This window comes from Ascaphus truei, chromosome 4 (genome assembly GCF_040206685.1).
Source record: "Ascaphus truei isolate aAscTru1 chromosome 4, aAscTru1.hap1, whole genome shotgun sequence".
NCBI classification, from domain to species: domain Eukaryota; kingdom Metazoa; phylum Chordata; class Amphibia; order Anura; family Ascaphidae; genus Ascaphus; species Ascaphus truei.
Genome location: NC_134486.1, coordinates 392,304,095 through 392,316,246, shown reverse-complemented (window position 1 = coordinate 392,316,246; position 12,152 = coordinate 392,304,095). Strand labels below are relative to the sequence as shown.

General features: G+C 39.5%; 1 protein-coding gene across 1 annotated transcript in view; it reads left to right on the top strand.

Annotated features, from left to right (window-relative positions):
• LOC142492190 (cysteine-rich secretory protein 2-like) overlaps nucleotides 1–10,074 on the top strand; it is a 36,413-nt gene extending 26,339 nt beyond the window's left edge. The window contains exon 8 of the mRNA XM_075594862.1: nucleotides 8,991–10,074. Coding sequence (XP_075450977.1) covers nucleotides 8,991–9,115 — 125 coding nt within the window. The 3' untranslated portion in view covers nucleotides 9,116–10,074. The remainder of the gene's footprint in view (nucleotides 1–8,990) is intronic.
• Nucleotides 10,075–12,152: the final 2,078 nt, after the last annotated feature.

The following is a 12,152-nucleotide window of genomic DNA, read 5'->3' as shown; positions in this document are numbered from 1 at the left end:
CTGGTAAAGGTAAGAAACACATTGATTATATTTTAATTGTGTATTTTTTTTAGGATGCCTATTGACTGGCCATATGTTTATCTATGCCCCTTTCAGGGAATAGATACGCACATTGACAATCAATGCATTTTTAGTCAAATGTTTATTTTTATTTAAATGTAATGAATTTTATTTGGTGCTAGCTTTTTATTTAAGTTGCCCATTTATTGCCATTGTGGCAATCCATACCCATATTGTGGGCATGGTTAACCACAGTTTCCATTTGTATGTGTTGTAATGGGGGTAGAGGGAGTGGGGGGTTGGGGTAGTTGCCCTGGAGAGGGGTGTTATGCCTCCCAGGTGGGTGGCTGTCAGGATTAAACTTTACATTACTATAGCGGTTGTCACGGGAGACTACAGCTCAACCCCGTTATAACGCGATCCGTTACAACGTGAATCCGCTTATAACGCGAAGCAAGCATGGCTCCCAATTTTCGTATTTATGAATACTTTACAACACGATTATTGGTATCTTAAATACTTTATTGTACAATGCATGCAACTTTACATTATTTCTAACGAGATCCGCTTATAACGCAGTGATTCTTTGGATCCCAAGCACAGCATTATAAGGGGGTTGAGCTGTAGTACTTTTTACACCAAAACCACCGGGATCACTATCATCAGACAGGACAAAGTTGTTGAATAAATGGAATTTATTCTGCCAAGCCAGCAGACATAACAAAATACACAAAAACAGAGTACACTCACCAACTGAGGGCTTGGAGGTAAGACACTACTACTCAACTAGGTGCAGGGGCCTGCAGTAATATATGTGACAATCATATAAATAACAAATAATACAAATAACACATAATGGGAAGAAGTTATTCAGACATAAAAGTAACACTTAGGAAAAGGAGTCCCTGCTCCAAAGAGCTTACAATCTAATTGGTGTATTGGATAGTATTGGTTGTTGTATAATATATATATATTTTATTTTGTACTCAAAGTTTAATTAATTTTAAACAGTTATTACAAGTAGGCATAAATATACACAATTATTGTATGGGGGAGACACAAATAAAGCAAAATAAAGAAAGGAGGGGAAGGAGATTTGTGGGGGGGGGGGAGGTGTAGAGGAGAAGTTGGCTGTGGGAAGAGGCAACTGCCATGCCAACCCTGAAAAATCTTGTGCCCCACTTAAAAATCTTGTGCCCCCACTTTACTCACCCCTGCACTAAGGGTTATCTATCTATTGATTTTATACATTCAATATTACCAATGTATACCTTGATGAAAACCATGTACTTTATATAAAGGGTTATTTTATATACTGTAACTACCCAAACTCTTGCATATGAGAGCTTTAATAGCATGCAACACCTTAAAAAAAAATTGTGTTGGGACTCCAAGCCCAATATGTATGAACTGCCATATACTTGCTCTAAAGAAAGATTATATTTAAAGATATATTTAAAGGGCCATATTTACTAAGACACTTAGGGGTGTATGCAGTAATTACCGATAAGGCACTTATCGACCACTTATCGGCCAAAATGCCTACTCAGATTCAGTAAGCCTCGTAAAGTGGGCGATAACGGCCTGTGTCGCCAAAAAACCTTTTTAACAAAATCAAATTGCCGACTGAGCGGCGATAAGCCACTTATCGACACTTTTCGGAATGTTCATAAACACGTGCGATTCTAGTAGCTGCGAGTCGGCGATCGCTGCCTATCTCCATCTATAGCAGCCCTAAAATGGCGATTTTGTCCCCAAATCCAAACACCAGAAAAAGTTGGCAGGTTGGTGGGGAGAAGAGTCGATAAGGCAGCGAGACGGCACTTAGAATTTTTTTGCCTTTTTCCTGCCTCGGATTGATGGCAGGGGTCTCCGGAGGTCATACCAATAAATACCAGCACCGGAGCCCCCCGGCATGAATCCGATGCAGAAAAAATGCATTTACAGCCACTTCATTACCATAGTGGCTAACCGCGAAGGCAATGAAGGGGTTAACCACCCGTGCCAGGCTTATTGTGGGTAGCGGGAGTGGGTGAAGGGGGTATTTGGCCCTTGGTGGGTGTTTAGGCCTTGCGGGGTGGTTGCGGGTGGACTTAACCCCTTCATTACATTAGAGGTTAATACCGCTAAGGTAACAAAGGGGTTAACCCTCACGCTACCAACCCGCAAAGCCTAAACACACATTCTTGGGTCTAATACCCCCTTCACCCACCCCCATTACCCACAGTTAAAACAATACACACACAACAGCCCCCAAACCCACCTGCTAGGCCACAATAAACATAGCAATATTTGATAAACATCAATACACACCTCCCCCGTGCCCCACCATAATGTAAAACCATTATTTATTTTTTAACATACAGGGTTTAAATCCCAGGCCCACCGTAGTCCCCGGTGGTCCCGATAGGTGCCTGCAGGCCCCATAGTGCACTAGAGGGGTGCCACATGGTCTTGGGTTCTCCAGGTGGTCCCCGCTAGGCACCGTGGGCCTCCAGGTGGTCCCCGTGGGTCACCATGGGCCACAATGGGGTCCATGGGTGGGCCTGCGAGTGTCTGGGAGTCCCTGGTAAACCCCAGATGTGTCTGAGGCCCTTGGGTGTTTCCCACGAGGTCTGGGGGCCCTTGGGTGTCCACCATGGGTCCGAAGTTGGCACCCGTGGGCATCCGGGGGTCCTCAGGTGGTTTCCATAGATCCGCACAGACCTAAGGTACCAACCCTGTATGTCAACAAATAAACATGGCATACATTTCAATCAATCCCCCCCACCCCCCCCCCCCCACACCAAACACATACAGTACAGTAATGGGCAAAATAACTATTATCCAGATATGGATAATAGATTATTTGCCCATTATGAAACACAACATTAACCAGCATAAATAAGTAAAAAAATACAGTTCTTTTTACCAAAGCAATATGATGGATGTCCTCATCACGATACTGCAGGTCCCTGTCGTCTGTTGCCAGAAAGCATATATACATAATAAATGCAATGTAATGGCCCCTAACCCCTTAATCAACTTAGTGGTTAATAACCACTATAGTCATTAAGGGGTTAACCCACCCTGCCCTGCTACCCACCCGGGAGGCCTAAACACCCACCCGAACACACTATACCCACCCTGTACCTATTGTCATTTTAAAGGGAAATGAAGCACAGCCATTCTGATTGACTGGCATCATTCCCTTTAAATGACGTTATTAAAAAAAAATTAAAGTCGACACATGGTTTTAACAGCCAATCAGATGGCTGTTAAACCAGTTCCAGCCCAAATGTGATGTCACAAGCCTTATTTAATGCTGTGACGCCTCATTTGAGCCCAAGAAGATGATGAGACAACATCGGTTGAGATCTACCATGGGGTTTTTTGGATTACAAGAAGAAGATAGAAGATTAAGGAGATCAAGAAATAATGTCAGATGAAGATAGAAGAAGCTGATTAAAGATAGAAGAAAGAATATTTGGGTCCTGAAACGGATCATGGCGGATGGATCCGGATCATGGCGGATGGCATCGGATTTGTTTGAGGTCTTTGGGGTACGTGAGCTTCCTGTTTCCCCGGGAGTCGGAGGGCCAGCGCTTCTAATGGTAAGTAATATATTGCATGTTTGTAAATTATTTTTTACAGGTTTTAACATTGGATGTGTATTTTTATTTTTTATTTTTGGCACATTGACTGATAATGTATTAATCTGTACCTCTTTAGGGGACAGATCAATACATTATTAGGACAATCTTTTTTTGGCATTTCTTGCATTATATTCATGTTGATTTTTGTGATGTCAGTTTATTATGTGGATGGAATTGTTTGGTATTTTGCTGCTTTATTTAAATAAAATATTGGCGATTGATTTTCGAATTTAATTAATGATGTCTTGTGTTGGCTAATGCGTTTAATGGTTGTGTTTCAGATATTTTTGAATTATTAATTTCTTTGTAATTTAATGTTTTAATTAATGCATTGCTGTTGTATTAATTAATTGTTTTGATTGGTTACTTTAACAATAAGTTGGTTTAATAATTAATTGATTTGATTGGTTAATGTTTGAAATAATTCCTTGTTGTTTTATTAATTGCTTTGATTGGTTAATGGTTTAATTAATTCATTGTTGATCTGGTTATTGCTTGTATTAATTGCATTAGCTGGCTAGTGTTTTTATTTAGTGAATTGTGTTTTTTTGGAGTTTTGTAATGTTTTATTATTGTGTGTTTGGAGCATTAATATATTTTGATTAGGGTGCCCATTGAGTGCTACAGTATAGTGGCTTATCATGCCCATATTATTATATGGGTATGATGTACCACTATACTACTCAATGGGTACAGGGTGGTATTGTGGGTCTGGGGTGGGTGCTTTGGCCTCCTGTGTAGGTAGCGGGGCAGGGTGGGTTTACCCCTTAATGATTATAGTGGTTATTAACCGCTATGGTGATTAAGGGGTTAGGGGCCATAATATTATATTTATTATGTATGTATGTTTTCTGGCAATGGAAGACAGGGACCTGCATATCCTGATGAGGGCGCCCATCATATTGATGTGGTAAGTAGAACTGTATTTATTTACTTTATTTATGATGGTTAATGTTGTGTTTCATAAAGGGCAAATAATCTATTATCCATATCTGGATAATAGTTATTTTGCCCATTACTGTACTGTATATGTTTGCTGGTGGGGGTGTGGGGGATTGATTGAAATGTAGGCCATGTTTTATTTGTTGACATACAGGGTTGGTACCTTAGGTCTACGGGGACCTACGGAGTCCACCTGAGGACCCCCAGACACCCACGGGTACCACCTGAGGACCCACGGGGGACACCTGCGGGGAACAACTGGGGGCCCCACAGCTGTGACCCGCAGGGACCACCCGAGGGCCCCCAGACCCCGTGGGAGCAACCCGAGGGAGTCAGACACCTGTGGGGATGACCCGGGGACCCCCAGACACCCCTCCTGTGGGCCCTCCTGTGGATCCCATTGTGGCCCATGGTGACCCGCGGGGACCACCTGCGGGCCCACGGCGCCTAGCAGGAACCAACCGGAGACCCCCAGACACCTGTGGGCACCCCCCTCTGGTGCACTGTGGGGCCTGTGGACACCTGTCAGGCCCACTGTGGACCCCCGTCAGTCTGGGGAATGAATCCTGTATGTTAAAAAGTAAATCATGGTTTTACAGTATGAGGGGCACGGGGAGTGGGTGGTGTATTGGTGTTAATTAAATATTGCTATGTTTATTAAGGATGAACTATATAAAGACCCCCGCTACCGCTGGTATATAATATGGAGAGGTGTGTGCAGGTGCTAGTGGGGCAGGGTATATATGTTGAACTAGAGAAAAACGAACCCCAATAAAAGCACTCTTACACTTTGCTGAGATGATTATATGACATAAAACTCAATTTTATTAGGAACATGATAAAATAATGGGATTTAAAATACGATTAAACTGAATGACAATACGCTGAAAATCCCTAGGGGATACTGTAATTCCAGGGTGGGTAAGTATTATCAGTGTTGCGTGAATACACTGGCCCCATGGGTCCTTATAATCAGGAAGCTTTGGGGAGAGCTAAATGTGGGATTAATTGCAATCCTTATTTTATTACAATCCTTATCCTTATCACGCAACACTGATAATACTTACCCACCCTGGGATTACAGTATCCCCTAGGGATTTTCAGCGTATTGTCATTCAGTTTAATCCTATTTTAAATCCCATTGTTTTATCATGTTCCTAATAAAAATTAGTTTTATTTCATATAATCATCTCAACACAGTGTAAGAGTGCTTTTATTGGGGTTCGTTTTTCTCTAGTTCAATATATTTATTGAGGCCAAGGAGGTAGGTTTTTGGGGCTGTAGTGTGTATTGTTTTTATTGTGGGTAGCGGGGGTGGGTGAAGGGGATATTAGCCCCAAGGACGGGTGTTTAGGCCTTGTGGGTGGGTAGGAGGAGTGTTAAGCCCTTCATTACCGTAGCAGAAATAATCGCTAAGGTAATTAAGGGGTTAAGTCCACCTGCAACCCCCCGCCCCCCGAAAGGCCTAAACACTCACCAAGGGCCTAATACCCCCTTCACCCACCCCAGCTACCCACAATACACCTGACATGGTTGATTAACCCCTTAATTGCCTTAGCGGCCTGTAAATGCATTTGGGAACCAATTCCACACGCTGATTGGCTGAAATACCTTGTGACACAGCGGCCATCTTGGATTTACCGACGTGATGTTAAAGGTAAATGAAGCACAGCCATTCTGATTGGCTGGCATCATTCCCTTTAAGTGACGTAATGTAAAAAAAAAATTAAAGTCTGAACATGGTTTTAACAGCCAATCAGGTGGCTGTTAACCATTTTGAGGGTAAATGTAACGTCACAAGCCCTATTTAAGGCCGTGACGCCTCATTTGAGCCCAAGAAGCCGACGAGACAGCATCGGCTGGGATTTAACATGGGTTTTTTTGGATTGACAGATGAAGAAAGAAGATAAAGAAGAACAAGAAATGGTTACAGATGAAGATAGAAGACGGTGAGTAAAGAAAGAAAAAAGAAGATTGCGGTACCTGAGCAGGATCTTCATGGCGGATGTCATCGGATGCTGTTGGAGGCCTTCAAGGTACGTGAGCTTCCTGTTACCCCGGAGTCGGAGGTCCACCGCTTCTAATGGTAAGTAAGATATTCAATGTTTGTAAATTTCTCTTTTTACAGGTATATTCTTTGGGTTTTTATTTTTATTTTTGGGGGGAGGCACATTGACTGGTAATATATTAATCTGTACCTCTTTAGGGTAAAGATTAATACATTATTATGCCAATATTTGGGGGGCATTTCTCGCTTCTTATTGCAGTTAATGATGTGGGTGTGATTGTTTGTTTATGCTTAATGTAATTAAAGTTTTGCGATTGGTGTTCGCTTGTACTTAATGTTATATTATGTTAGCTAATATGTTTTATGGTTACTTCAGAGATTGTTTTAATTTATTTCTTTGTCTTTTAATGGTTACATTCATTAATGATGGATTAATTCATTGTTTGTATTGGTTAGTGTTACTATTCATTTTGAGTTGGTTTAGGAATTAATTGGTTTGATTGGGTAATGGTTTAATTAATTCCTTGTTGATATTGTAATTGCTTCTATTGATTGGATTAGCTGGCTACTGTTTTTATTTAGCGACGTGTGATTTTTTGGAGTTTAGTTATGTTTTATTACTGTGTGTCTTGTGTATTACTGTATTGTGATTAGGGTGCCCATTGAGTGCTATAGAGGCTTATCATGCCCATATTATTATTATATGGGTATGATGTACCACTATACTACTCAATGGGTATAGGGTGGGTATAGTCAGTCTGGGGTGGGTGCTTAGGCCTCCCGGGTCAGGGTGGGTTAACCCCTTAATGACTATAGCGGTTAGTAACCGCTAAGGTGATTAAGGGGTTAGGGGCAATTAGAATGTATTTATTTTGTATATATGCTTTCTGGCAATGGAGGACAGAGGGACCTGCTGTTCTGGTAAGTATAACTTTATTTATTTACTTTATTTATGTATGCTAATGCAGTGTTTAATAATGGGCAAATAATCTATTATCCATATCTGGATAATAGTTATTTTGCCCATTACTGTACTGTATGGGTTTGGGCGGAGGGGGGTGGGGGGGCATGTATTGATGTGTTTTTAAATATTTATTAATATACATGTCTTTAATAGTGTAGAGGTGCAGGGGGTCTCCCGAGCTGAACCACGTTGGTTTTATGTCCGGGGACCCCCTGCTTCCCGAGATACAGGCACCTTTATGGGGTGCCGGTATCCCTCTGTATTGAAATGTCCCACGTCACGTGACCGGGACATTTCCTTGCATACAGTATGTATATTTAAATAAATAATTTTCGGGCAACATTTCAGCTGGGAGAGGCGGCTCTCTCAGAGCAGCTCTCTCTGCAGCAGAAATGAATCGCTGGTTTAAGCCTTTTCAGAGGCTCGATGCTCTCGCTGGCAGCAACTCGCCCGTTTTAGGCATTTTGCTATCACTGGTAATCGAGCCTTTCTGAATACCGTGATAGCAACGCCCAAAAAACACTCATTTTAAATTCACTGGCAAAAAATTTTATGAACATTCTCTAACTAAGGCCCTTTGTCCTTCTCTTTTAGCCAATGCTGTTTTTGTACTACTATTTGCACTAGATTTGCAGCCAATAGGCTTTGGTAATTTGTCACCGTGGGAATTACTGTTTTATTAGGATTTAATAACCACTACTACTGTGTGAATTGTTTATATGTGTGTATGAATGGGTATGAATTCATGTATATATATATATATATATATATATATATTCAGGGACAATACAAGGAGCTTTCAAAAGAACTACTCATCCCAAGGGTTGTACAAAGGACTCAGGGCAATCCCTTAAGGTTGGAGGAAAGGAGATTTCACCAGCAACAAAGGAAAGGGTTCTTTACAGTAAGGGCAGTTAAAATGTGGAATGAATTACCCATGGAGACTGTGATGGCAGATACAATAGATTTGTTCAAAAAAAGGTTGGAAGTCTTCTTAGATAGGAACGGTATACAGGGATATACCAAATAAGTATACATGGGAAGGATGTTGATCCAGGGATTAATCCGATTGCCAATTCTTGGAATCAAGAAGGAATTTATTTTCCCCCTTATGAGATATCCTTGGATGATATGACTCTGGGGTTTTTTGTTTGCCTTTCTCTGGATCAATAAGTAAGTATTGATATACAGTAGGATAAAGTATCTGTTGTCTAAATTTAGCATAGGTCGAACTTGATGGCCGAAAGTCTTTTTTTCAACCTCATCTACTATGTAACTATGTAACTATGTAACTATGTATGTGAATGCACATATTGCAGACATCCAAATCTGTGGATTTTTTGTGAGCACGGAAACAATCTGCCCATTCTTTGTACCAATGTGATCAATCTAAATGTATATTACTAACAAATATCTTAATTGTACATTTGTATTATTTCAGATAATCCTTGTCTACATAATGATACGTTTGACAACTGTAACGAGTATGCAGATATGTGCGAGGAATATGAAATGGTTCAAGAAAATTGTCCAGCAACATGCTCATGTCATAATGAAATCATGTAATCTCAAATCTTAACGTTTCAAGCAAATGTAACAAGTTATTAGAAACACTGAGAAATATACAATTGAACTACTGTATGTTTTTGGCTCGTGTTTTTCTCTTTTTTCCCCCAGAAAATACAATCTCTATATGCCTCAAATTTACATTGCACAATGTATTAGCCATCCTTTTTTTTCTGACTTTTCTAACACTACTGCTCTTAAGGGACGGGGTTTGCAGATGTGATGTTCTCCTTTCCTGATTTTTATAATATTCAATCAGTTTAGGAACTGGGTGAGCAAATTAAATGCTAATTATGTAGCTTCACAAGACTGATTTGACCTATTTTTGAGAGCCATAACTCTGCATACAGTGTGCATATGCATCGTTTAAAAAACTCCTTGAAAATATTAGTAATATCAACCACATAGGGAAACTGATTTGAAATTGACTTGATGTATCAACAACCCCGAAACATATCTGTATACAAATTCTAAGTCTAAATAGTAGAATTAATTAATGTCATGGATGATCCAGTTTCACACCTTTTGTGTGTGTGCATATCATGTTACAAGCATGCTCACGTATTGGTCCGGCACTCCAAGTTATGAAAAAGGATGATCTTAAAGCTTAAATCATACTGTAGATGCAAAAATACTCTGGCAAGTTTTATAGTCATTTCAAACTATCACATTTTTTTTGTATTATTAGTATAATACATTAATGAGATTTACAATGACGCTATAACTGTACTTTAAGATTGTTTGCTTTTTAGACAATTTTAACTGCTTTTTACTATCACGTATTAGCTGGCCGGAAAATCAACACAACCTTTGCCTCAGTTTAATTCAATGCATACTATAGGGAAGGAAAATTAATCTAATTTAAAAAAAAAGATGTACGGTATGATTGAAAACAAACAAAATAAAGGTGGCGCGCTTCTGTAACCATTGTGTTAGGAACAACATTTCTTTGATCTGATATTAAATATTACAGATGCAGTTAATAAAATGTTTTTTGTTTTTTTAACTTATTTCTTTGACACAAATCTTTGGCCAAGATTCTTAGAATACCTAAAGAGTGATTGAGTGTGTACATTTGGTAACTAAAGGTATTGCCTGCAGGGATCATTTATAAAGGTTTCACAGCTGGAAAATTAGTGCAGAACTATAAAAAAAAGTATGGCACCAACATTTCCTTTGTGAACAATCACATTTTTGCAGCATGGACACCTATTAGTACTCCACAGTAGATCTTTAAGAATACCTTTAGTTAGACTAATAGATGCACTTATTAGCCAACAAAGTGATCAGCAACCCATAAATCAATAGAAAAGTGCTATGCCATGTCAGGTCCAGCACATTCAAGGGATTGGGCTATAAGGTGCCACGCAGCAGCAGGTGTTTATAGGGCATAGCAACGCTTAGTAAATATGGCCCTAAGCATTACTGTAGATGTATTTTTCATTAAAAAAAACATTTGCATTTGTACATGACACTGATAATTTAAAAATAGTATATATATATATTAGTACACAGGCGTAAACACACACAATTGTGAATTTACTATGTGTTTTTTTGGATCACCTCCATATTTGTGGTTCATTTTTTTCTTACCTTAAATCAATAAATAGCTTGCCTAATACAGCCAAGGGATAACTTTACGTATCAGCCATTATATACAGATGTATCATTTGCAATTAGGTGTAAAAAGGTGAATAACAGGCGCGAACAACTTAATAAAAGGTGAAAATAATAATAATAATAATATATATTATAGTGATGAAAATGAATGTAACAACCAAACACCCAGCTCAAAAAACCTCACTGGTGGGACCTGTTTCACGGGTTCCAAGGTTTAGGAATATCTCAAAACATCCAGGGGGAGCATATGGGGGAATAAGAGAACAAAATATACAAATATAAGTGCAGACGTATTTCAGTAAGTGGAATAATTAAGCAGTGTCTTGGCTCATATAGTTGTTCTACTCACAGGATTAAAGGGTAAATTAATGCAGTTGGCAAATTGGGTTGCCACCCTTGAAGGTAGCTATGCACCGGACCCCCTATCGTTTCTCCGTCAGCAAAAACCGCATATAGAAAGAGGAAGAAAACTACATAGTGCGATCAATATGTAAACTTTATATATAAAAGAAGGGTAAAAAATGCGCACTTACAATGTGCTAGTAGAATAAAAGCATATATCACACAATGTGAATTGGAGGTGTCCCGAACAGCTCACCGCCTCCCTTAGGTCTTTTGGCTGTCTTCCACGGCTCTGTATACCGGATCGGAGCTTCCCTCTGTGCGCCCGTCTGAACTTGTGACGTCAAGGCTGCAGGGTTGGTTCACTACGGGTCGCCTCCAAGCCCAAAATTGGTCTACTGGTCTACTCAACGCGTTTCGCCCAGCTACCAGGAACTGTTCTCGGCTTCGTCAGGAGTATAATTAGTTGTGTACTAGTGGCTATTTATATACCCATACATGTTGCTAATTTGGCTTAATCATTCAATTAGTGAATTGAATCAACATGTATTGCACTGGGAGTCGAAGTTAACATAAATAAAAAGTTAAAAGGCTTCAATGTTATTAAACTTGATAACACGGGGGGACATAACAATATAAATATACATTACAACTTGTAGTATAAATGTATCACAATGTAACCCTTAATGGGTAATATGAAATGTCATTAAACAATGTTATTTATAATCAAAATGTTTATTTATTTAATATACTGATTTAGAATGTTAAAATTAGATACTTAGGCTGATATGCTTAGTACAAATAATTTAAATGGAAAGGGATCAGGGAAAAGATAAATGCTTCATATGGGGAACTCACTCAATAATTCTTGTTCTTATCGGTCTGATTGTTTTGCCTATCAAAGGACAATGGGTGGCTCAATAAGAAAGGCTTTTTTGGCTGTACCAACTGTAAGGCATGTCGGTTCAAATCACTAGATCAAACAAAGTTTACCTCCAGTGTCACGGGTGAGGTTTTTGACATTAACACTTCCATGACTTGCAGGACAGACCATGTAGTTTACATGATAGAATGT